At 44.3% G+C, this 26,818-nt stretch overlaps 1 protein-coding gene across 2 annotated transcripts in view; it reads right to left on the reverse strand.

Annotated features, from left to right (window-relative positions):
• PTN (pleiotrophin) overlaps window positions 1–26,818 on the reverse strand; it is a 127,930-nt gene that overhangs the window by 11,544 nt on the left and 89,568 nt on the right. Inside the window, exons 2-4 of one of the 2 annotated variants that reach the window (XM_054988919.1) lie at window positions 25,811–25,920; window positions 21,153–21,326; window positions 15,957–16,115 (exon numbers count right to left, since the gene is read on the reverse strand). In XM_054988919.1, coding sequence (XP_054844894.1) covers window positions 15,957–16,115; window positions 21,153–21,326; window positions 25,811–25,919 — 442 coding nt within the window. In that variant the 5' untranslated portion in view covers window position 25,920. Of the gene's footprint in view, window positions 1–15,956; window positions 16,119–21,152; window positions 21,327–25,810; window positions 25,921–26,818 lie in introns of both variants that reach the window. The other variant, XM_054988918.1, reaches the window with a different exon arrangement.

Consider the following 26,818-nt stretch of genomic DNA (forward strand, 5'->3'; position numbering starts at 1 on the left):
CTGCACTGGCATACTACTAGTTTCCATGTCCAATTCAATGTATTAGTGTTCATGTTTAAAGCCCTACATGACCCAGAGCCCATATATTGAAGGAGTAACTCTTCCTGAATGTTCCCATGTGGCAGCTTTGTTTTCCCCAGCAAGGTCTATTGTCAGCGCCCCTGTTTTCTAAGGCATGTTCTGCCACAGTATGGGCTCAGGCTTTTTCAGTGGCTGCTTCATACCCCTAGAACAACCTCCCAAAGGGGCTCCTAGTCTCCTGGCTTTCCAGCAAAGCTGCAAAACAGCTGTTTGGGTGTGGGTTTTGGCAGCCTGACCAAAGGAGGAATACCCCTACTTGGGACCTAAGTTTTTTTTTAAAAGTTTTTTTTTTTAACATGTGTTTTATAACATTGTTTTATATTGTTTTTGCATTGCTGTTTCTCTCTTTGGATCCTGAGGAAAATGCGAGTATATAAATATTTTAAATAAAAAAATAGATGCGTGACCAATCACCAAGTGAACAGCCAAGACTCTAATCCATTAAAAACAACCTGCCCAATCAGCTGTAATAAAAATAAGTTCTTTAGTTTACTCTACAGAGGAAGAACCAGGTTTGCTATTTAACAAAGCTGGACAAAAGTTCCTCATTCCATTGTATACTTGTTCTGTATTTGTACCTGTTCCATTCAACATCTTCCAGTATCCACTGCAAGTTTCTGTAATCTACATACATTTGGATATATATGTTGTCAGGGCTGGCGCATCCATAGAGGCAGGTCCGGCAGCTGCCTCAAGCGCTGAGGCGCCAGAGGGAGCATCAGGGGCAGGGGTGCATGCCGCGGAGCTGGCGGTTGCAGCGCTGGAGGGCTGGGAAGCCACCCGTGCACCGCCCCGGCCACCTGCCATGCCTGGCCCGCAGCTGCTGCAGCCCCCCAGCCCTCCTGTTCAGCTGCCCTGTGCTGCCACCATTGCTACCACCAGCATGCACGCCCGGCCGGGCGCAGCAGCTGCAGACCAGGCACAGCAGGCAGCCGGGATGGCGTGCAGAGCAACTGAGCGGGACAACTGGGAGGACGCACGCACGCTGTCCCAGCTGCCTGCTGCGTGATGTCATCATGCAGTCCAGGTGTGCGCGAAGGTGGGGGCAGCAACAGCGCTGAAGCTGCCCCCAGCCTCAGGAACCAGAAAACCTGGCACCGAGCCTGTATTTTGTCCTGGATGTATAATCCAACACATGTTACAATCTGCACTTCCATATCTATACATGTCCAAATGTGTATTCTATACATTCCCCCTCTCTCCAAAACTCTAGAACAGATTAATAGAACATGGGTGAAAATAATATGAATGCAGTTCTGTTTCATCAGTTGGGTAATCCAGTTTGGCAAGGCATAGACCAGGGGAAATTCCTGTCCAGTAAGAATTCCGAAGCATCTGTACTACTGAATCTATACTCAACAGTGATCTGAAACGAACTTAAACTCCCTGAGATGAGTATGTAAATTAAACTCATTCGTCTTTGAATCCATGAACACATGGAGCTGCCTTATTCTGGGTCAGACCATTGGCCTGTCAAGGTCAATATTATCTACTTTAACTGGCAGCAGTTCCACGGTCTCAGGTAGAGGACTTTCATATTATCAGCTAGTTTTTAACTGGAGACAATAAGAACTGAACTAGGGACTCTCTGCATTCAAAGCAGACACTCATCCTCTTTTATTTTTCACACCCGTAAGCAAGCTCTGTCCCTTTACTGAGTCTCTTTAAAAGATCACAGAAATGGCTGGTGTGAGGGAAAGGAGTGTATCAGCTCACTCACAGCAGATTTACGCTTGCTCTCCTTCCTTTTCCTCCATCTTTTTCCTGGAACCAGGAAGCAACAACAGTAGGGAAGATCATCACCCAACAATTCAGAAGAGTAAAAGTCCAGTAGTGCCTATAAGATTAACAAATTAGTGGTAGGGTACGAGGTTTCACGCGTCACAGCTCACTTCTTCAGATACAGCTAGAAGTGAGCTGTGACTCATGAAAGCTCATACCCATAGTCTTATAGAGACATTGGATGGCAGTTCCCCACACTTCTTCAAGTCAGGGATTAATTAACTAAAGATTGGGTTGCCCTCTACATCCTTCCTCTGCTTTACAAGGCCAGTGGTGAAGTAAATTTTCTGAGACTCTCAAGTCCAGGTCCTTAATCACTGCCTAGATATTGCCTCAGAGGCCACCCTTAACTCTACCACAGTCTCTTTTTCCATTTCCTTGTGTCAAATAATTTATTTATCTTATTTATTTATTTTACATATGTTATTTATAGTCCGTCTTTCTTACTGAGACTCAAGGTGGATTACATAGAGTGAGATGAGAACAGAAGGACATTTCAATAAACAATGTTATAGGGTATATAAATGCAAATTTGCAAGACATAATGTCAGCAAAAATCCAATATGGAGTAGAAAAAATACTGAAACAGAGCATAAGCAACTCTAACGTTAAACAGAGAACTACCCAGTAGGATCATACCTAAAGTAACAGACAGGACATAAGGTAACAGATACTACATAGTAGCACATACTAGTGAGGCCTATGGTCTCTCTTAGAGGCGGGCATGAACCGAAACACAAACTGAAGCTCGTTACGAACTGGGTCGGTTCGTGGTTCATGAACCAGCAGTTCGTGGGAGCTCATTTCTCACGAACCGTGATGAATTTTAGCCCAGTTCATTTGGTTCGTATATCGGTTCGTCACTGCAGACAGCCTGGAGCTGATCAATCAGTTTCTTAGGCAACTGGGGGGGGGGGGAGAACGGGCTCTCTGCAGACCTTCTGCTGACCTGGAAATGACGTTTTCACGAACTGAATGAACCAGTTCACGAACTGGGGCAAGTTTGTGAACGTTTGTAGTTCGTGGTTCATGAAATGCAACGAACTATGAACCGCACAGTTCGGAATTTTCCCGGTTTGTGCCCATCTCTAGTCCCTATCTCTTCAGTGAAGCATCTCTTTGAGACCTGTTAATTAATCATCGGTTAAAAATTGTCCTCAGATGAATCAACCAATCAAATCAATTAGCCTATGGTTTTAATTCTTTTAAATAAAAAGTTTAATTTCCCATTCTAAAATTTAAGGATTTAGTCATTCTTTATAGGAAAGAAAAGTAGGAAGAATGCTACAGAACCAACACTCTATGTACACAAAATGGAAGCCAGCCTAACCCACCCCAGAATCAGCTGTTTCTGTCACATGGCTGCTACACTGTTGGCACAATTGCTAGCTGTAAGCCAGGCAACTGAATCATTCAGACAGAGTCATGGATTTGACTGCCAATAGGAGCCGGTCTGTTCTGGCAACACCTCCTTAGAGCATTCTTCTTGCAGGTGGGCAAGCCAAGTGGTTATAACAGATTAGCTACAGATGCATTTTGGAAACTGGAATCTCTTTCTAGTAGGAGCTTTGTCCAGCAGCACACAAATGAGACAGGCAATGGCTTCTGGAAATCACCCAGGTCAGCACTAGAAAGTCTGGCTCTTCCTGATGCAGCTGCTCTGTCACACACCCAAAACGTGTTTTAAGCTGGAGATGGGGACAAATGGGATGGGAGCCATTCATTACCATCTCACTCCAATAATGTCTGCAGAAAAGAATTACATGAGCCTGGCGGCCAACTAGCTTACTTCTCATATCAGTGCAGTGCTGCCCATCCCCTGGAATTATTTTTCTGCTTATTTCACCCTCCGGCATTCATGTACTGCTGTAAAGTGGGAGGGGGCATGAACCTTGACAAAGCGACATTCCTGTTTGCAGTAGCAAGCTGCCTGCAGCCCGAAGGGGAAAAAGAACCACCTGTCAATGGAACAAGTTGGCCATCTGAGCCACTGCTTCCCGGAAGTGCCCGATTCCTTCACATTTGCTAGGAACAGACCCTTGAAGACAACTAGCATGCACAGGCGTGGTTGTATGGATTCTTCCACATTCCACCCTCACAGAAGCTGGGTGGTATCTTGGGTGCTAGCTGGGAGAAGAGTTTTCAGAAACGGACTGGCCTCTGCTGCGTTATACCGAACTGTGATCCATTTAAAATGCTCAATTTTGATTGGGAAAGGTCCATTTTGAGAATGACTGACTGGATGTGCCAGAGGCTTGGGACATGTGAGCTGGCCTCCTGGAAGCATCTAGGGATATCCCTGAGAACCAGTATGGTGTAGTGGTTAGAGTGTCAGACTGGGGGATGGGAGATCCTGGCCACGAAGCTTGCTGGCTGACCTTTGGCTAGTCACACACACTCCACCTCAGCTACCTTGCAGGGCTGCTGTGAGGATGAAATGGGGAAAGGGTAACAATGGATGCCACTCCTAGGTGCAACAAAGGGAGAACTATGTTTGAAATATATCTATAAAAGTCCCAATAGTATCCAAGTTGGACAGCAGATGATCGAAACCACCTGCTGCCCACATGAAACCTTCAAGCACGTAAGATGGCCACCTTGAAAAGCTTTGGGGGGCCCTCAGGCCACTCAGGGAAGCAGACTCACACACTTCAACCCAGGCATGTGTCAAGATGCTGATTTGCCTTTTTGTACACGCTGAGGATGCACTGCACAATTATCCCTGATAGTGATTCCACTCTGGAATACTGGCAAATCTTCATCTAGGGCTGAACAAATGCACGATGAACAGGGCATTTAACTTACAGGGGAATTTCCTGGTTGGCCACTGCCCTAGAGGAACACTGTCGGCCGGGTTCAAGCAGAGTCAACTCCCAGCAACTCTGCCAATGACTCAGGACCACGTGGTTCAGACACTTCCTCAGCAGTGGGAAGCACTGTCAACTCTCCAGTTGTCTCCTCCTGAATTGCTGGATGAGCTAATGGGCATTGAGGGCTAACAGAATAGCCCCCGCAAGGCTGGCTTGAAGCACTGCAGGGCCCGCTCTGCTTGGCCTGTTCCAGAGCCAGGTTAGGTTCCCGGTCTCCTCCTGAGCAGATGTTTATATTTCATTTAGATATGTGACAGTATTTTTGGTTCTCTGCATTTTGCTGTTGCGGGTATGGATTCATTTGTATGACTTTGCATGTTATGTGGGCATTTAGAAGCAATTTATGTCGCGTCTATATGAACAATGTATATATGCACAAAGTACACAACGTGTAATACTCGTTTGATATATGCAAATTATGTTGGGAAGAAAGCATACATATTTTGAGAAAAAATATGAAAAGTATGAAAATAAAGACTGCACAAAACAGAAACAAAATTCAAATGGGGATTTCTGAGTCGACACGGGAAGGATGAGAAATCTGAAAGCACCCCCACTTCCAGCAAAGATTTTCAGAGCAGAACGAGGTTCCTTTGTTCATCTTTATCTGGCTGCAAAAGGTTGCTGTGCATTCGTAGAAAGGCCCATTTGCACCTGTTCAGAATGTTTAAGCTCATTAGATAGCTTTTCTCACATATTTGATTATTCAGCTGCTATGCACAAAAGGAATAGAAACACTCTTCCTTTTAGAATGCAGCAGGGTTATCCATGTTAGTCTGTAGTTGCAAAAGAGTAAAGAGTCCAGTAGCACCTTTAAGACTAACCAACTTTATTGTAGCATAAGCTTTCGAGAACCACAGCTCTCTTCATCAGATGCATGTTGCATCTGATGAAGAGAGCTGTAGTTCTCGAAAGCTTATGCTACAATAAAGTTGGTTAGTCTTAAAGGTGCTACTGGACTCTACTATCTTCCTTTTAGAATACAATTACCATGCACCAAAGGCGCTTCAAGTGTTGGCAGGTTGCCAGCCCCTGTTAAATCCCAACAGACTCTGGGAGTGATCAAGATACTTATTTCTCTGTGATTACCTAGATTTTTTTGGAACATTTATATTTTTAGTTCTATTTTAAAACTTGCATCTGTGACTAAATGCACATTTGGTTTTTTACTGCCAGTTTTGGTTGGGATCTTACATTACAGAACATTGCATCATACCTTATAAGTAAAAGAACATTGCCAGAGATAAAACCTACGACCTTTTGCATACAAGCAGATGTTGTGCCACTAAGCCGCAGCCCCACCCCTCGCATCTGATAGAAAACAGTGACACCTGGTGACAGAACACAGCACTGTCAACCATACTATCCATTTTGCTATATCAAGAGAGCAGGAAACTACAAAAAGGGATGCCTAGTGATTGACTTATAGTGCAATCCTAAGCAGTTACTGCAGTTGAAGCCCACTGATTTCAGTGGGCTTAGACTGGAGTAACTCTGCTTTGGATTGCACTGTTAGTCATTCTAAGATACAAGGTGATAGAAAATAAATAGAGGTTCATAAGACACCTGCCTTCTCCCCAACGATTTACATAAAAGCCACATCCATCCCATAGTTTAGGTGCGTAGCCATGTTGGTCTGCAGTAGAACAGCAGAGTTTGGGTCCAGAGGCACCTTAGAGATGAACCAGATTTTCAGAGAGCAAGCCTTCAAGAGTCAGAGCTCCAGGTGTCTGAAGAAGCGAGCTCTAACCGTCAAAAGCTTACCCTCTGAAAATCTTGTGGGTCTCTGAGGCGCCACTGGATTCAAATCCTGCACTTCCATCCCAGGGGACCATGCAGATAGAGCAAGCACAGAATAGTCCAATCATCAGTCCAGTTCAACTGGCAGCAACTCTCCAAGTTCTCAGGTCAAGAAAGATCTTTCCCAACACCAGTTCCTCGAGAAGATTCGAGGAACCTAATCAGAGATTAAGCACATCCCTCCTCCCCTTGCTGATTTTCTGGAATGCAGTCTCTTACACAAACAGGCCTGAAACATTCATATTATCTTTCATCCATACTCTAAACCTGTTTTGCTTTCTATACCAGTGCTGCCACTTCTATACAACTTTTCCCTTTGTTGGAGGACAACACCAGACACGGCTATGCACCTGTTGTTTTTCATACTGTTCGTAATGTCATATTCGGTACTGGAGAACAGATTCCGTGATTATGCATCCAGTTACAGATCAGAGGGGTTGTTAACCTCAAGGAGCTGCCAGAAAAGCTTACACAAAGGACATCCTCCATTGACTCCTCCTCACTGACACTGGACATCATAGTGACACTAATTGCCCATGTCAAGTTGTCCTTATTACACTCTTTGTTAATATACTTCCAAGTCATTCCTCATTCATTTCATTAGTACTGACATAACTGCGGTGCACTGATCAGGAACAGTAGTTTCCAAAACTGCTCCCAAAGAAACCTGGAATTATTCAGGAGCTTATCAAGGCTCCATCAATACAGAAATCAGTAATGTTAGAGAAGTTTCCTTAAAAGACACATTCGGCATCATTATTGATCCTTTCCTGCAACACACAGTGGTAGGTGCACTCTTAGATCACATGGGGCCATGGCAATTGCCACTGGAACCAGAGAATAGGGAATTCTAGAACTTGGAAATTTAGTATATAAGCTACACTAGTTCAGAAATCCATTCCTCAGTATAAGCTTGGTCCAAACTTTCCAAATTTGGGCCTAGATATGGTTTGTCAGCACCGGCTAAACATACTTGCTAGTACTCTCCGCCTTCCAAACAAATTTACCTTTAAGAAAGAGGTGAGCCATAAAGCTGGCAGTCCCTTGGTGGAGGCAGGAGACACCCCATTCCCAGCTTAAGAACATAAGAACATAAGCAAAGCCATGTTGGATCAGGCCAGTGGCCCATCCAGTCCAACATTCTGTCACACACAGTGGCTAGAAATCCAGTGCCATCTAAAGGACTGTCAGTGAGGCCAGGACACCAGAAGCCCTCCCACTGCCTTCCTTCCAGCACCAAGACAACAGAGCACCACCTCCCCACAAAGAGAATACCATCTATCTCCTGTGGCTAATAGCCACTGATGGACCTCTGCTCCATATATTTGTCCAGTCCCCTCTTGAAGCTGGCAATGCTTGTAGCTGCCACCACCTCCTGTGGCAACGAATTCCATGTGTTTATCACCCTTTGTGTAAAGTAGTATTTTCTTCTATCTGTTCTAACCCGACTGCTCAATAATTTCATAGAGTGCCCACGAGTTCTTGTATTGTGAGAAAGGGAGAAAAACACATCTTTCTCTACCTTCTCTAACCCGTGCATTATCTTGTAAACCTCTATCATGTCTCCCCTCAGTCGTCTTTTCTCCAGGCTAAAGAGCCCCAAGCGCCTCAATCTTTCCTCATAGGGAAAGTGTTCCAACCCTTTAATCATTTTAGTTGCCCTTCTCTGTACTTTTTCCAGTGCTATGATATCTTTTTTAAGGTGTGGCGACCAGAACTGTACACAGTACTCCAAATGAGGCCTCACCATCGATTTATACAGAGGCATTATGATACCGGCTGATTTGTTTTCAATCCCTTTCCTAATAACCCCTAGCATAGCATTAGCTTTTTTTATGGCAGTCGCACACTGTGCTGACGTTTTTAGTGAGTTATCTATCATGACTCCAAGATCTCTCTCTTGGTCAGTCTCCGCCAGTTCAGACCCCATCAACTTGTATTTATATTTTGGATTTTTGGTTCCAATGTGCATTACTTTGCACTTGGCTACATTGAACCTCATTTGCCACATGGATGCCCACTCTTCTAGCCTCGACAGATCCCTTTGGAGTGCCTCACAATCCTCTCTGGCTTTCACCACCCTGAACAATTTCGTGTCATCTGCAAATTTAGCCACTTCACTGCTTAATCCCAATTCCAAATCATTAATAAACAAGTTAAAAAGCATTGGACCCAATACCGACCCCTGTGGCACCCCACTGCTCACCACCCTCCACTGTGAGAAGTGCCCGTTTATACTCACTCTCTGTTTCCTATTAATTAGCCAGTTTTCGATCCACAAGAGGACTTGGCCCTTTATCCCATAGCTACTGAGCTTACTTAGGAGCCTTTGATGAGGAACTTTGTCAAAAGCTTTCTGGAAGTCAAGATAAACAATATCTATCGGGTCTCCCTTGTCCACTTGTTTGTTCACTCCCTCAAAGAACTCTAACAGATTGGTGAGACAAGATCTTCCCTTACAGAACCCATGCTGAGTTTTCCTCATCAGCTTTTGGTCATCAATGTGCCCACTAATTTTATTTTTGATAATAGTTTCCACCAACTTACCCGGTATTGACGTCAGGCTGACTGGCCTGTAATTTCCCGGATCTCCCCTGGAACCTTTTTTAAAGATGGGGACAACATTAGCTACCTTCCAGTCCTCAGGAACAGATGCAGAGTTTAATGACAGATTACATATTTTTGTGAGGAGATCTACAAGTTCACACTTGAGTTCTTTCAGAACTCTTGGATGTATGCCATCTGGGCCCGGTGATTTATCAGTTTTTAAATTATCTAGCAGTCGCATAACCTCCTCTCTCGTCACCTCAATGTGACTCAGGTCTTTCAAAACCCCTCCCAAAGTCAGTGCTTCCGGAGTGGGCATGCACTTCTTATCTTCCACAGTGAAGACAGAAGCAAAGAACGCATTCAGCTTCTCGGCCATTTCCCTATCACCCTTTAGTAATCCTTTTACGCCTTGGTCATCCAAGGGCCCCACTGCCTCCCTAGCTGGTTTCCTACTTCTAATATATTTAAAGAATTGTTTATTGTTTTTCTTTATGTTCTTTGCAATATGCTCCTCATATTCCCTTTTTGCCTGTCTGATCACAGACTTGCACTTTTTTTGCCACAGCTTATGCTCCTTTTCATCAACCTCACTCCGACTAGTTTTCCACTGCCTAAAAGAATCCTTTTTACCTTTTACAGCTTCTATTACATTGCTTGTTAACCATGCTGGCCTTTTCCTAAACCTATTTGTGCCTTTCCTAACCAGCGGTATATATTTAATTTGAGCTTCCAGGATTGTAGTTTTAAATAGTCTCCAAGATTCCCCAAGTGTTTTGACCTTTTTTACTTTCCCTTTCAGTTTCTTCTTCACGTACCCCCTCATCTCAGAAAAGTTACCCCTTTTGAAGTTAAACATGGCTGTGTTGGTCTTATTTGGCAATTTCCTATTTATACATATGTTGTACTCAATAACATTATGGTCACTGTTCCCAAGTGGTGCAATCACATTTACATCTCTCACCAGGTCTTCAGCATTACCGAGGACCAAATCCAGGATCACCTCTCCCCTAGTAGGTTCTGTAACCATCTGTTCCATAGCACAGTCATTGAGACAGTCTAGAAACTCACTTTCTCTCCCCCGATTCGAACACCCATTGGCCCAGTCAATGTGTGGGTAGTTAAAATCACCCATTACAACACAGTTTTTTTGTTTAGCAGTCATCTTTAATCCTGTCATCATTTTATAATCCTCCTCTATTTTCTGATCTGGAGGGCGATAACAAACTCCCACAGTTAAGTTTCCATTTGGGCCCGTAATTTCAACCCATAGCATTTCCAGAAGCGAATCTAATTCAGTTACCTTCTCAATCTTACTGGAATGTATACCTTCTCTGACATATAGAGCCACCCCACCACCAACCCTTCCCTCCCTATCCTTCCGATATAATTTATATCCAGGAATCACCGTGTCCCACTGATTTTCCTCATCCCACCAAGTTTCTGATATGCCCACAATGTCTATGGATTCGCCCAACACTAAACATTCCAGCTCCCCAATTTTACCTCGGACACTTCTAGCATTTGTATATAAACACCTGTAACTTCCCCGGCACACTTTGCCTCGAGACGTAGTTAGGTCATCTGCACTGTTTGTCTCCATCTCAGTTGACAACTCTAATCTATCTCCCTGTAGAAGTGTTATACCTAGCCCTTCATCTCTCTGAGATGAACCATCCTGAACCAGAGACACTTTATCTCTTGTCGGCTTTCCCCTAGCATTTAGTTTAAAAACTGCTCTGCCACCTTTTTGATTTTAAGTGCCAGCAGCCGGGTTCCTTCTCGGGACAAGTGGAGACCGTCTCTCTTGTACAGCTCCCGCTTGTCCCAAAAAGAATCCCAGTGCCTAACAAACTTGAACCCTTCCTCCCTACACCATCGTCTCATCCACGCATTGAGACTCCTGATCTGCGTTTGTCTCTCTGGCCCTGCGCGTGGAACAGGTAGCACTTCTGAGAAGGCTACCTTGGAGGTCCTGGCCTTGAGTCTCCTGCCTAACAGCCTAAATTTTTGTTCCAAGACCTCACGACTGCATTTCCCAACATCGTTGGTTCCAACATGGACCACGACCGCTGACTCTTCCCCAGCACTATCTACCAGCCTATCTATAACACGCGTAATGTCCGCTACCTTCGCACCAGGCAGGCAAGTCACCATACGGTCAGAACGCGGTTGTGCCACCCAGCTATCTACTTGTCTAAGGATCGAATCACCAACTACCAAGAGCCTCCCTCCCGCCCCACCCAGGGATGGTTCCTTGATGCGAAAGGAAACCTGCTCACCAACTGAAGAAGAGGTCCCTTCTGAGGGCATGTTCCCCTTATCCTCAGTACAGTGCCCTGATTCCACAAGATCCTCATTCTCCTTGACAACAAGAACGCTGCCATTTTTAGAGTGGGACACATCTATCCTGTCCCTGAGAATCTTGTCCTCGTGCCTATCTAACTGTCTCCGCTTCTCCAGGTCAGCCACCTTGGCCTCAAGGGTACGTACTCGTTCCCTGAGAACCAGGAGCTCCTTGCAGCGAGCACACATCCAGGACTTCTGACCAGAAGGCAGATAGTCATACATGTGACACTCAGTGCAATACACTGGAAAGCCCCCAAGCTTCTGCCTCCTGCTACCACTCACCTAGCCCGGGGGGGGGGGGAGGCTCAGGGGCCAAAAAATCTTCTGGCCTAGCACACAGTGGGCACAGTCCCACCGGTTGTGATGATGTCACTTCCAGAAGTGTTGTTGTCATGCCCAGAGGGAGCATGTGTGCATTTTGTACACATACAAGAAGATCACCTGGGTAAGTGTCAGGTCTCCCCCTTCCGCTGGGAGGTTAAAGGACCTGGCAACCCTAGTGAGAAAATTAGTTTTGTCATCTCTGTCTTGGGAAACTCTTTGGGGGCAGTGCCTGGGGAGGACAGAGTTTAGGGAAGAAAGGGAATGCAGCAAAGATGCGATACCATAGAGTCCATGAGTCCCCAATGTGACACCGAAGGGCACCATTGCAGGTTGGGAAATTTCTGGAGATTTGAGGGTGGAGCCCGAGGAGGATGGCGTTTGGGGAGGAGAGTGACCTCAGTGGAGTATAATGCCATAGAGTCCACCCTTCGGAGCTGCTGTTTTCTCCAGGGGAACTAATCTCTGTAGTCTGGAGATTAGTTGCAACCCTGGGGGATCTCTAGCACCATCTGAAGGTTGGCAACCCTAGCCATGGCACTTGCCAGAAATTATCCTAGTGCCCGCCAAGTAGAGTTGCCAAATTCCAGATGGTGGCTGGAGATCTCCGAGAATTACAACCCATCTCCAGTCCATAGAAATCAGTTCCCCTGGAGAAAATGGCTGCTGTCAAAGCTGGAGTCTATGGCATTATACACTGCTGAGATCCCTCCCCTCCCAAATCTGACCCTCCCCAGGCTCTACCCTCCAGATCTCCAGCAATCTCCCAACCTTTTGGTGGTAACTCTAGGAGAACTCCAGGCTCTACCTGGGCCTGTTGGCAGCATTAGAACCCAAGGGGAGTTTCTGCTACAAGGTAGTAGAAACTGGGTTTCCTTAGTAAAAAAGTGGACAAGAAATGGTTTCCCTGAAGGTAGATATTGTTAAAAAATACTGATTTAAAGAGTTTCTGCCCCTTTTATTGCCATCTAGTGCTCTTTTCATTATCCACAACAAGAGACCCTAGTATTTTGATTAGACTCTGCTGCTCTTTGAGTTAACAGCAGCAAATTTGAACCGGTAAACAACCAGTCATGCAGTGCACCTTTTATGAGAGAGGCCGATCCCTTGTCTTAGGCACACTGGCACCCCACACAGCCTCAGCTCCCACTATCAATTTTCCAGCACACACAGCACCTGCTGCAGCTGTAGAGTTCATTAAAAGACTCAATTAGTTACAAGGAAAACAAATTTATCTGGGAATGGCACAGGTATGCCTATGATGGAGCATGCGGCTCTGTGTATGGCACTTACATCGCAAATCATTCCGCTAAAAGAAACACATACATGTGCTGACTGCACATCGTCTTATTTTCTGTTCTCTTGCCACTTACAGAATCATGCTGGATCATTTGATGAGCACTCACTTATGGCTTACTTTAATTTGGGATACACTTCATGTTAGGAAGAATAAAAGTTAATTCAAGTGCAAATGTCTTTTTAAAAGGTAAGTTCAATGGGAAAACAGGTAAACCACAGGCCTAGAGACCAAGTTACTTTTACAAATATGAGCATCCCCAGCTCGTTTCAGACATTCCCTGTGGGTCAAATGAACATGTGTAAAGGATTTAAGCTGCAAGCTCTGCCTTGAGCAATGTGCTTTTCATTGGATAGAGACTGTGGATCCATCAGCATGGATCTGGATAGAGATTGCAGAGATCCATCAGCATGGATCTGTGCTGGTTTCCCCTCTCCCCAGCAGTCCATACTGATCTCTGGAAAGGTGACTTCTAGAGTTGTAGGACATGCCGTGTAGGTCCTTCTTCCCAGCAATGCTGACAGAAAAGAGAAAAGGAATGATATGGATGCTTCCTCCTCCTCACTGCACTCACCTAGGTTGCATGACCATTACATGGGTCCCTTGAGGCTCTGAATGCACTTTATGGGGTCTGAAAGGTCTGTTAGAGGAGGAGAGTGCAGCAAACATCTATATTAAGCTTTGCCTTCTGTTGACAGATTGCTGGATCTAACCCCAAGCTCATACAGCTGTCTCCATAGAGTCAGGAATCCTGCTGTTAACCATGATCCTACCCGCACGTGCCCTCTTCCGATGTTCAAAGGGGGCAGAGCGAATGCACGTAGGAGGGCAGGATCATGACTTTGCATGATCATTCTAATCCCTTTGAATGTCTGGAGAAGGCTATAAAGCAATCCCTAGCAGCACACACTTTGCTATATGTACATTCAAATAATGTACAGAGGTCAGGGTAGAACATGCCACTGCAACCCCAAATTCCCCTACCAGGCATATTCACTCTACCCACACTGAATAACATGGGCTATACACATCTAATCATTAGGTAGCCAAGGCTGCTGTGGCTCTGTTGGATGCGCTTTTACTGGCAAAGCCAGTTTTTCAACTGAGTAATGTATGAAAAGAGCCTAAGAGTTCAGGCTGTTTTCGCTGTTGGGTCCTTTGCTCATCTTTTCAAAGGTGATGCTGTGCTTTGAATTAGTTCACATTTTCCCAAACTGCTGTTTCAAAGAATTTCTAGACATGTTACCACCATTACTATCATCCGACGATTAACAAAGCAACTGCAAATGCTAGGCACTCTTATAGGTTGGATCCAAGGCCATCCGCACCCTCACTGGAGGAATGTTTTATACCTTGCATTAGACCATGAGAAAAGGAGACAATGACTCAAGGAATGGTCTGAATTGAAGACACATCATGCAGCTACCTTGTTGAATCTAAGCATAGCTTAGTAGTTAAGTGGTTGGGATGTGAATCAGCTCTCTACAGGTTCAAATCCAACTACTGCCATGAGCTCTGCAGGAGGCCTTGGGTAAGCGACTCCTCTCAGCCCAGCTCCCCGGCTGTATTGTGGGGATAATAATAATACTGACATTGTTCACTGCTCTGAATGGAGCACTAATCTGTCTAGAATCTGTGTTGTTGTTCTTAAGTGCCAGGATGGGAGATCACACAGAAACTTATCTACTCCACCTTGAGTTCCATGGTGGAAAAAAGGCAGGATACAAATAATTGCAACATCAATATTCACTCTTTGTCTATGTATACTCCCTACATATGAATTTGTTAAAGCATGAAATTCCTTTTTCATGTATTAATAATGAGTTTATTGCTGAACATTGTGGAAAATAATTGATCAGACATGACTGTATTGTGTTTTTCTGTAGCCATTTCTCCTTTACTTCATGATTAAGGCTTATGCTGAAATGTAAATAGAATGGTGCCCTGTTGAAGTTGTAGTCTGAAGACATTACTCAACTTTTTCAATATGATTCCAGCTGAGATTCATCTTGCGGGGAGAGTCTGAATGGAAGCTGAACCTTTCAAAGTTGAAGTCGAAGCCCAATATTTCCAATCAGATTGCAGCTAAAGTCCTCTGTGGAATTCTGAACATTATCTCCCTTCATCTCATTCATTGTCATAAATAAGATTCTATGTATACTGTTGCGTTGTTGTATAGTCATATATATATGTGCATACAAAGTACAAGTTCTCAGTTTTTATTGTATTTATTGTATTGGTTTTTCCCCTATGGTCCTTTTTGTTTATTGTATTGCATTTATTGTATTGGTTTTTCCCCTATGCTTACTTGGTCCAAACTTGCTTTAGCTACAGTAAAGTTGCTGCATCATGTACCTTCAAAGCATACCCTGAGATACACAAGAAAATTTAAATTTGCTCAATTTATTAATTAACTGTTTAAAAGTCAAACTGTTAAGGCAATCAGTTGATAGCCCTAAGACTAAGTCTTTCTCCATAGGCAGGCATAGCATAGGTTTGAAAATACCAGCACGTATCCAACCATGGAAGTCCAAAGACTTAGAGCCAAGCTACAAGTGACGCCGTACACAGGTTGGATACTTGTCAGCTTCCCTCAAGTTTTGATGGGAAATGTAGGCGTCCTGGTTTTACAGCTTGGCTCTCCATTACAGCTGCAAGACCAGGATGCCTACATTTCCCATCAAAACTTGAGGGAAGCTGACAAGTGTCCAACCTGTGTCAGGCGTCACTTGTAGCTTGGCTCTTAGGTAATTCCCAGGAACAAAACTGGGGTGCTCAGTGGACTTCAGAAGAAAGGGGAAGCAGGAAAGCCACACTCTTTAAAGTCCATGGATAGTTGGATAACCCCACTATAGCTAAAACTAATTGCTGAAGAGGTCCCATGATGCTAGTTTCCAAATAAATGTTACCTTGAGGTTTGGGTTTGGTAAGTTTCCCACAGGGCTTGGAGATGGTGACAGTTTTCTGGCAGTCTGCATTATGTAAAGCTCGCTTTAGGTTCCCAGTTCGAGTCTTCAAGGCAGTGTTTAGGTCACACTCTCCCCATGCCTGGAACTGGTATTTACACTCTGCTGCAATACACAAAGGAACATACGAAATTTTGTCAACATGTGAGCAAGGCAAAAGCAACGTAGTTCCTTAAATGACTTTCACATAGGATCTCACAAACCTGAAAAGGACACATTGTTCATCTCGCTTTCTCGGGCAGATAATTACAATGCTAACATGATTTAACATAACAGTTTAATTAAGATGCTAACTGCAAATAGGCAAAGGAAAGCAAAGGAAGTTGAAATGAAAAAACTCTGATGGCAGAGGTGTTTAAGTGAGATGCAGCCTCTTGAGGGACTTCTGAGTATGCAAGTTTACAATACTTTAAAGTTTTGCGCATGTTTGCAAAGACCATATACATCCAGCCTCAACCCTGGGCAAATTCCTCATTTTTGTTTGTTTATCCCATTTTAATGCCAATTTTATGCCATTTTAATGTTAGATGCCATCTTTAACAGACTTATATATAACTGCCACAAAAACAGGCACCAGTTTTAACAGCAGCATTTCTATCAAATTTCATTAATATTGTTGGGGAAATGGAGAACTGCAATTTTATCGAGAATGTGGAGAAATCATACAAGATACTTTTTGGTGCACACAACCAGTCTTGCCACAAAACTCAGTAGTGTTCCCTGTCCTCTTTTCACATTATCTACTATCGGATACTTTTAACTGGAGATGCCGGGGATTAAACCTGAGACCTTCTGCATGCCAAACCAACGTCTTATCACTGAGCCACATGGCCCCTCCCCTAAGAGACAAACAGATTTCCTGAAGAGGGAGTTCCACAGGCCAGGTTACCTGTAGTCACTTACTGTACTAGAAATGGCACAAGAACTAACAACAGAGTCTCTGAGGAGCTCAAACTTTGGGTAGGTCCACATGGAAGAAGGCATCCCACTTGGCAGTGAGATTGCAGAAACTTTTCATTTCCTCTTCCTCCATTAACATGACAATACAGAGCAGGAGTCATATAGCAGTAGGCAGACCTTTTCTTAAAGCATTTCTGCAGGTGCAAGGATTTCCACCCATATCCGGCAATTTTCCCACCTATTTCCTTCTGTGACAGTCCCAAATTCTGTCCTTTGGAGAGAAGGCACCTCCAGGAACAGAATTTCAGAGGCATTTTGGGCTTCCGCAGGAGGAAGGAAACAGGAAAATCATATTCCATGGGTGGAAATCCTTCCACCCATAGAAACGTTAGTTTGGATCCAGCCCATACCTTACAGGTCTTCTCTCACTTCTTTTAAAATAAAACTTTCCAAGTTGTGTTGCATTTCCTCCACTTCCCATGGCAAGTCATCCCAGTGCTCTGTTATGTGGTTGCTTAGCATAAGCTTGTGCTACCATAAGTTGAACTCATTATCTCTGCCATTCTCGCAGGAACAGGAGTAAGCAGCTGGTGTTTTTCCTCTTCAAGGCAGCCTTTTCAATATTCGATTAGTTCACTTAGTGCAATCCTAAGCAGAGCTACTCCAGTCTGAGTCAATTGGATTGCTGTGCAAATCTTCTTTCCCCTGGTCTTAAATATGCCCAATTCCTTCAACCTTCACTTACGCAATATATCTTTATGGCCTCTTTTGAACCTTCTATCCTCAGTGTCTTTCTTGAAATACAGCACTCAGCCATGTACAGTTCTCTAGATGGGGTTGCATCAGCACCTATTCGAGGAGCACCACAAGCTTATACAAACAGCTTTTGCTGAATAGATGCTTGTATCTCAGAATTGCTAAGGAAACCAGAGCAAATTGCAGAATTCACAGTTTCCAGAATAGGACTGACAATTCTTGGGCTCTAATCTGAAGTTTCAGTGTTTTGCAGAGACAGCCATCCTAAGCTGAGTTACTCCTTTCCGTGCCAATTGGCTTAAATGGACTTAGAATGGCGTAACTCTGTTTACAGTGGTACTGTTTGCCTCCTTTTGATTTGTCAGAAAAAGAAGGAAATCTAAGGACGAGGAGCTGGAACCAAAATGCAGAACATTTTCTGCTTAGCTTTATGAGAACTCTGTTATTAGCTTTTCTCCCATGCCCATCAAGTTACAGTCCTAGGTCACAGTGCACAGCCATCCCCAACTTGCCATCTGCTATCTCTTTCCTTCACTAGGAATCTTTAGGTCCTATCATTACTACGCCAAGTAAAGAAACTATCACCCCAGCGCTTATCTTCCAGGCTCCTTCCCATAACTCCCAGGGTCCTAAGACCTGGCAACTCTCCCCTACAATGATGTCACATCATTTAATTGAATTAGAAGAGATAAAAAACACAGAGAGAAGAATACTGGAGACTAGAAAAATCACTTGATCCCAAGATCATACTGAGATGCACGTTCCCCCCTCCCTTCCCCAAGAGATTCCTCAAATGTCATGACATTCTCTTAAATTCCTCCCTAAATTCTATAGATTTGTTCCTGAACAAGATCTTTCCAATTCAAGTTGAATTTCATTTTAGGTGAAATTCAACGGGAACTCTAGGCAATAGCGGCCATTGTGATGTCCCACAGCCAAACAACAAATGGCACATCTAAGTTTCCCAGTTTTTCTTAGCTCGCACAACCGCGTCAGTTTATCTCCCCATAATCAAGGGGATATTTGGAGAGACAGAGGCCAATTGTCTCCGGTTAGGAGTCCCAGATTTGACTCTTCCTCATATGGAAATGTATCATTGTTAATTATAATATATGCGAAATAAATCTAGTAAATGCTCATGGAACACACTGCTGTTCTGCAATTTAACCTCAGAATGTAACGGAGAGTAGAACTTTGCTAGACATCTTTCTCCTGCCCTACCAAGTATACTGTATTATTTTTCTCAATATTTGAATCAGCTGTGAGGACCTTAAAAAACACTGTGCTGAAAAACGGAATGTTAATGATTAATTCTGAACATGAAACTGAATTATCAGCCTACCCACCTCTCTGCATATACCTGTATTTTGCTAGAGAACTATATATTGTTAATACTGTTTTCACCAAGCTCCCCCCCTCCACTGTGTTTCCTGTAAAAAAGAAAATGCATCAGCTTCATGAAGTTCCATAAGGATAAAAGGTCTAATTTAATAAGACTGTGCTGTCTAAATTGCTGCAAATGCAGGCAACAGACTGCTGCTTCTCATTTATGTTTCAAACTTATTTTATCTTTTAACTATCTCATCAGATTCACTCACTGTTGCTTGAGATTCCCCTTTGTCCTTATGACTTTGATGAGCTAATTAACCCAGTCAGTCTAATATGGCCACCTTTAAAAATGTATTTGCTCTGATCATTTTTCAACTTCTGGAGAGATTAATGGAGTTTAAACGTGCATTTGTTTTTTCCAATGCTACCACAAATATGACTCCAAAATGTATTTACTATCTCTTTGCTAGTATGGCTACATTCAAACATCGTGATAAACTATGGTTTAGAAACCATAGGTTGACCAAACTCTGGTTAGTCGTGACATGTAAATACAGGTGGGCTCACAAACCAGTTTGTTCATTTGCACCAGACTGGGATTTCAAACAGTTAGTTTGCATTAATTGTAGGTAATGTGACAGCTGAATTTAAAACTCGCAGTCATTGAGTAGCACTATCCCTCAAAGTTGTTTGGCCACAGAGACTGTAGTACAGGAAGATGTCCCCTTGCCAGGAGTCAGAGGACAAGCATGAAGCTTTACTCAGAAAATAGAATGTGTTATTCATAATATTTTTGGGTCCTCAGACAAATGAGGAAAGGTTTGCCACAGTGTTAATGAGAAGAGCAACTAACATACTTTGTACAGCCAGGGCCAGCCCAAGCATTTTGGGTGCCCTAGGCTAAGGTGCCCAAGTCCCATACTCCCTGTACTGCAGGGAGGTGGGAGGATAGTGACTGCCTTTTTTGTCCTCCCCCCATATAGGGAAGTGGGAAGATTGGACCAGCCCTCCTCCCTCCTGACACCACAACAAGAATCTACTGCCTGCCCTCCTCATACTCTAGCAGCAAGATGGGTCAGGGTAGCACCCGCCCTCCCTCTACACCACAGCAAGAAGCCAAGGCATGGCAAGATGGTGTCCACCCTCTTCTCTCTACCCATCACTGCAGGAAGTCACCAGCCACCTCATTGTCCTGCCCCCATGGTCGGGTGAGGCAGGAAGGAGTGAGAGAGCCGGGTCCATTCTGCTCTGCCATTAGAGGGAGAGAAGGAGGGAATAGGCTCCCCATCAACTGCCCACTAGACCACAGGTGCCTCCAGGGCAGACCACAATGCTGCAGCAAGGGGGGGAAGCCCAGTGGAGGCAGCTGCGTGCAGGCAACAGGGCTGGATGTCGACCCTCCATCACTGGTGCCCCAGATAACCATCTAGGGTCCAGAAGACATGCCACCCTTGTGTACAGGAGTCCCTAAGCCCTGTTCTAATCATAAAGCAAACCCCAAAACTGCCGGTTCCTTCACACTGTAAAATATAAGAGAGTGCCTCTAAACTGTAATTCCTTCAATAGATTCCTGACAAGTAGACTAATTGGAATTTCTTTCACAAACCAGTTTAAACAAACTATGGTTTATCATGATGTCTGAATGCAACCAATGATACTTCAACAGTGCAATTCTCAGCAGTTACACCTTTCTAAGCCCATTGGCATTAATGGGTATATAAGGAATAACTGCCCTAACCTGGATAACCCAGGTGAACCTGATCTGGTCAGATTGCAGAAGCTAAGCAGGGTCAGCCTTGGTTAGTAATTGGATGGGAGACCTCCAATGAAGGCCAGGGTTGCAGAGGCAGGCAATGGCAAACCATTTCTGGTAAGTTTCTTGCCATGAAAACCCCACCAGGGGTTGCCATAAGTCAACTCTGACTTGACGGCACCACACACACAAGGATGTAACTGTGTTTAGGGTTGCACTGTCAGTGTCAAAAGGAAACATGGAAGGGGAGTCTTCTTCTCCCCCCCCCCCCCCCCAAAAAGTACAGATAAAGTCTTTGGCCAAGCCAAACTTAACTTTGCCACAGCCAAGACCCAAAGAAATGGGGCTCGATTTCATATAATCCTTAACATAGTGGTTATTCCAGTCCCAATGCACATTACCTCCAAACTGCTTCTTCCAGTTGCAGGGGATCTTACACCTTTGGGTCTTCATAGTTTGTTTGCAGTCTGTTCCACTGCGAGTTCCCTCGCGGGTCCCTAGCCCACAATCTCCGCTAGTAGGAACGCACACACTCCACTGCCATTCCCCACAGTCAGACTTCTTCACCTTCTTCTCTGGAAAGACCCACACAAGGACCAAACAAGGAAAGAAAGGTCAGGGCATACTTACAATAAGAAGATCATCTTGACCAGTGTTTCGAATACGAAGATACATAGAGTTGGGTCCACTCCAGACCATTAAGTTTTTGCAAATGGAAGGTGTTACTGCCAGCAGAACAGAACCCTCCTGCCTCCCACAGCAGTCCACTGATCTCCTCAAAATGCTACTCCTGGGAGATGGTGAACCCTCAAGAAAGGCATGAAATGGAATTGGGGATCTGAAGTAGGAAGGGGCAATTGGCAGAAATTTCAGTTCTATTTCCATTAGTGAAAAACACAGAGCCAAGCTAGAAGTGACGAATTATACTTGAATGGCAAGTGAACAGACTCACGTGTATTCCTCCCTGTTCACTTGCACTCCACTCGATCACGGCGTGAGTCTGTTCACTTGCCATTCAAGTGTAATTCGCCACTTCTATCTTGGCCCATAGACTGGATCCAACCCATAGTGAGGGAGGAATAAATATTCCCCTATTTCATTTCTTTCTTTTTTGTATTTCTTGATACCTCAACTGTTTTAGTTCTCTGTTTTTTGTGGTTGTTTTTGTATTGAGTACATGTGTTGTAGAATATTCATGTACAGTTTATATAGTATTTACATATACAATGTACATCATATATAAACATACTATATCAAGGACCCCCAACATTTTTGAGCCTGTGGGTACCTTTGGGATTCTGACACAGGGTGGTGGGCGCAACCACAAAATGTTTCCCATAAGAGGCAGAGACAAGCACAAAATGGTTGCCACAGGAAGTGGTGCCAACCACAAAATGTCAGGGAGTGAAGTCATGTCTAACTCTAGTAGTAACTCCAGCATTTCAGGCAGCAGTTCTGTTTAACACAATGTCTTTTAAAAGGAACATACTGCTTTAAACTATTATCTTGCATACTCACAGTTGACTTCTAGTCATGCAGTGAAAGCCCTTGTGCTGTGGTAGCAGGGCTGCTAAGGCATCTTTTAAAAAATCTGCACAGCCAATGAGAAGCCCTGCTTGGCAAAAGCCCCACTTGATGACACCCACTTTCAAAAAACACTGTACTATACTTACAATGTATTGTTCTGATTTAGTGATGTACAGATAACATTGAAAAACTCTTTAGAAGAAAATTCATTTAATGAAATAGAATGATGCAAAAATAAACAACCAGGGATTCAATTCACACAACAAACCAGCAAATGTAACTACTGTGGTCAAATCAGCAACAAGAAGAATTTTAAATCATCTTTACTGTTAATACTAAATTACTTTTTAAATATAATAGTAAGACACAGCACTCTCAAGGCTGGAGCAACCACCCCCTCCCTCAAGGAGGGAGAATTACCTCTTGAATACAGTCAGCCACCCCCATCCCTGCAGATTTAATTAGTCAGGAAGGGCAGGGGGTCAAACAAGTAGCTGGTAGGCCTCAAACCTCCAAGGATTCTGTCCACATCCTCAGAATGAATAAACTGAAAAGTATCCCAACTAGAGATGGGCACAAACCCGGGAAAATTCCGAACCCATGCAGTTCATGGTTCGTCACATTTCACGAACCATAAACTTTCATGAACTTGTCCCAGTTCAGTTCATGAAAATGTCACTTCTGGGTCAGCAGAAGGTCTGCAGAGAGCCCAACTCCCCCCTTGGTTGCCTAGGAAACTGATTGATCAGTGCCAGGCTGTCTGCAGTGACAAAACAAAATAAGAACCAAATGAACCAGACTAAAATTTGTCACAGTTTGTGAGAAATGAGCTCCCATGAACTGCCAGTTTGCAAACCACGAACCGGCTTGGTTCATGACGAACTTTGGTTCATATTTCAGTTCATGCCCGCCTCCAACACTTCTTTTGATGGGAGATAATTTAAGTGTTTAACCCCAGGGCTGCAATTCTAAAAACATTTTCTTGTGAGTAAGCCCCATGAAGTAAATGGGTAGGGCTGCTAGGTACCCCAGTGGGGGTGGGGGATCCTCGCTCCCAGCCGATGCCCCAGACAACACTCACCTGGATGGCAGGAGGAAAAGGTCCAGGGAGTGGGCCTGGGAGGAAAAAACCTCCCAGGCCACTTTACAGTGGGCATGGTCTGCCAGCGGCTCAGTCAGTAACGCATTAAAGGAGAGATTGAATGCTTTAACTCAATTCACAAGGAGGCTTATAAATTGTATGTTTGCTGTGCACAGGCAACTTGTGAAACTCGACTCTTAGGAAGGCATTGAAACGCATGCTACAACCGGATGTGTGTAGGTCGTGTGTTCATTAACAGAACTATGGAAGACTGAGATTGTGGGAAGAATATTTCCTGTATATTGTGAAAGATTTTGGTTTGTGGTTGTATATCTGCCTGAAAAACTGTGTTGGTCTTGGAGGTGCTACTAGAAACCAGTTTTGTGCTACAAACTAACTTGGTTATCTACCTGATACTCTCTCTTATGACCCAATTTGAGGATGTGGCCCTACCCAAACCTTACTGAGTCAGGTAATTTAGTAGGTTCAAGGTTGTATTTCTTTCTTGCTATAACCTGTATACTCCAAGACTGTCAGCTTCCACTACACTTAATTTCTGTCTTGCCATTCGCAATGAAACGTAGCTTCAGCATCTTGTCAGTTCAGCAAGTCCCCAGTCACTTTGTCAAAAAAAGTTAATGTTTTCTCTGTATTTCCTTACAAAACACAAAGCATCTGACAATCTTACATGTGTCAAATATGCCCCAGGAGAAGAGATTGTGAATGAAGTTCAACTCGGCCATCAGAAACGCTTTGATCAAGGCGCAAAGCAAATTGCCCCATACTAAAATACTTCAATATACCTCCCGTGGTTTTACCATCCTTAGAATGTTGACTAAGTCACATGGTACAAGGACATATTCTGGGGTTCTGGGCCCCCCAGGCGCACAAGAGTCCACCCAGATTGGGAGCATGGTGCACATGGACAAGGTGCATAAGGCTCACCTAGGGTTGCCAGTCCCCTGCTGTGGATAGGGGATCCTCCATTCCCACCCTCCACCCCCCACCCCCGCTTACCTGGCTGGCAGGGGAAAAGCCAGGGGAATGTGCCTCCCAGGGCGTGTTCCCCAGCAGCGTGGTGCACTCCTGCACACTGCAGCAGCCCAATTCATCATGAATCAGCCCAGATTCAGTCCAAATCAGGCCACTGTAGAGCACAGAAGCACTCCAGGGCCCATCATGCTTCCCCAGCAGTGCTCTCGTGCTTTGCAGCAACCCGATCCAGACCATTGTGGAATGCAGGAGCACTCCCAGAGTCGGCACATGGCCTGCACAAAGCGACATCATCGCGCAGGATGGGAGCATGCTTGCACACTTCGTGTGTGTGAGGTGAGAACTGTGGTAAGAGCCAGGTCTTTCACCTCCTGTCTGGAGGGTGAGGGGACCGGGCAACCCTAGGCTCACCCCACCTCATTTTCTTCATCTGAGACAGTCTTGTGGAGCTGCAACGAAAAAACTTGTGTGTCAGAACATGTAAGTTTTGCCATTGGGCAAATAATGGCTCCCTGAGGCCATTTCTGAGTTGGGTAAAATGGTGCCGAAGGCAGCCAATGCCATTTTACAGAAGAATTTGGCCATTTAAAAAAATGCTGCAAGGGCCAATCCTGATTAGGTCCACAGCATGGGGAGGGGGGGGGGGAACCATGCAATCTTGCTTCATCTCCCAACCTTTCTCAAGTACCAAAACAGTCTTTTTTTTCCTGCCAGGGATGGGAGATACCCCATCCAAAGTAGGAACCTAGCAACACTAGGCCCATTTCATAAGGGGCTCAAGATTTCCAAACCAGAGGAGTTCATTTCCAAAATCCACCTAGGCCGTTTCCACACATCCCAGCATAGTGCTAAACTCATGGAATGAGGGCGTCTTCCTGTCATGATTTCTGTTATCATCGCGCCACGAGAACGGAATCATGGCGCAATGACATCAGAAATCGCGCCAGGAAGACGCTCTCGTTCCGTAAGCTTAGCACTATGCCGGGACGTGTGGAATATTTGGGCATCATCATCAATACACATGTTCTCCCTAGAATCTCCTTAATGCTGGGTCTTTCCTGATACTGAGATCTGACAATGACGTCTCCAGTACAGTGCAATGGCTAGAAGATATGTTTTACATTCTGATCCTATGCGTGTCTAGCTGGAAGTGAATTCAATAGGAAGCTCTCCCATACCAACATGCATAGAATTGCAACCTTAGAACTTTGCTGGCAGATATTTTGGAATACTCTTTTTTCTGACAAAATGTACTGTAAGTTGTGTAGGTTTATCTCTAGGCTACTGGCCACAGTTTTTCCTTATGAAAGGACATTAAACTTGATGACCTTTTTAATATTTCCATCTTTGTGACCCTCTGAGTCACCTTAAGGTGCTTTAGATAACTGGTATGGAGGGAGAATTGAAATAACTGAATTGAAATTTATATATACATGTAATGTAATCAATACACCTTACCTGTTTTTTCTTTTTTGCCAGCCTCAGTAGTGCTCACGGCTGCTAGCAGGACAATAAATGTGAAGAGAACGACTGTAAATATCTGACACTGTCCTTGCTGTTTTTGCATTCTGTGGATTAATAAAGGAAAAGGAGGCACAATCAGACATCAATGCACAGGCAAAACTCCCAAGCAGTATCCCTATTGCACTGCAGATAGACCTATGTTTAAGGATATGAATGAACAAAGGGAACAGGCATGTCATCAAGAAATTGAGATTATTGATATACCACAAAAAGGCATCGGAAATTTTATCTACCCCACCCTGGACAGCTTATATACTGTGGAAAGGTGGTATAGCCATACTTTTAACATTTTTGTATATACCATTTTTTTCCATTTTGCATAAAGTTTCAAGATGGTCCACTAAGAAATATCATCAGAATCCAAAGGTGCAGCAAATAATATCTGACATTTGCAGCAATGCAGCAAAACTAACTGCCAACAAAAGGTACATCTCATTGAATATTCATAATGTTTCAATGCTATTTGGAATCCCTTTGTTCTTCTGGTTGCCTCTTAATTTCACCACAACTTTGCCCCCACTTTGCCCCCACTGTCCTTGGCCTTTTGTCCTCTGGATGGCTATGCTTATCCAGATGGGTACCCCTTTTGTCATCTTGCCAGACTTAGTACTCTGATGTCATCAACAAATTATCTGCCATCAATAAAAGGCAGGATGGGAATAAGAAGAAAAGTGGTATTGTGGTGATCAGGGGTAAACACTGTCCCCCTCCCAAGTCATGGGGTAAAAGCAGGGTTTCCAGATCTCCCTGGTGATCAGCAGGAGGACAGAGGAGCATGGTACTCCCAGACCTGCAAGCAACGGTATCACTTTCAGCCCCACGCCTCACACTTTTGGACCCGTTGCTTCCAGAACGCCCCCACGTGATGATGTCACTTCCGGAAGAGAAATCATCATGTGTGGGACTGGGGGTACATGCATGCCTATTTGCCCAGGCTGCCTG

This window comes from Eublepharis macularius, chromosome 9 (genome assembly GCF_028583425.1).
Source record: "Eublepharis macularius isolate TG4126 chromosome 9, MPM_Emac_v1.0, whole genome shotgun sequence".
In the NCBI taxonomy this organism is placed as follows: Eukaryota; Metazoa; Chordata; class Lepidosauria; order Squamata; family Eublepharidae; genus Eublepharis; species Eublepharis macularius.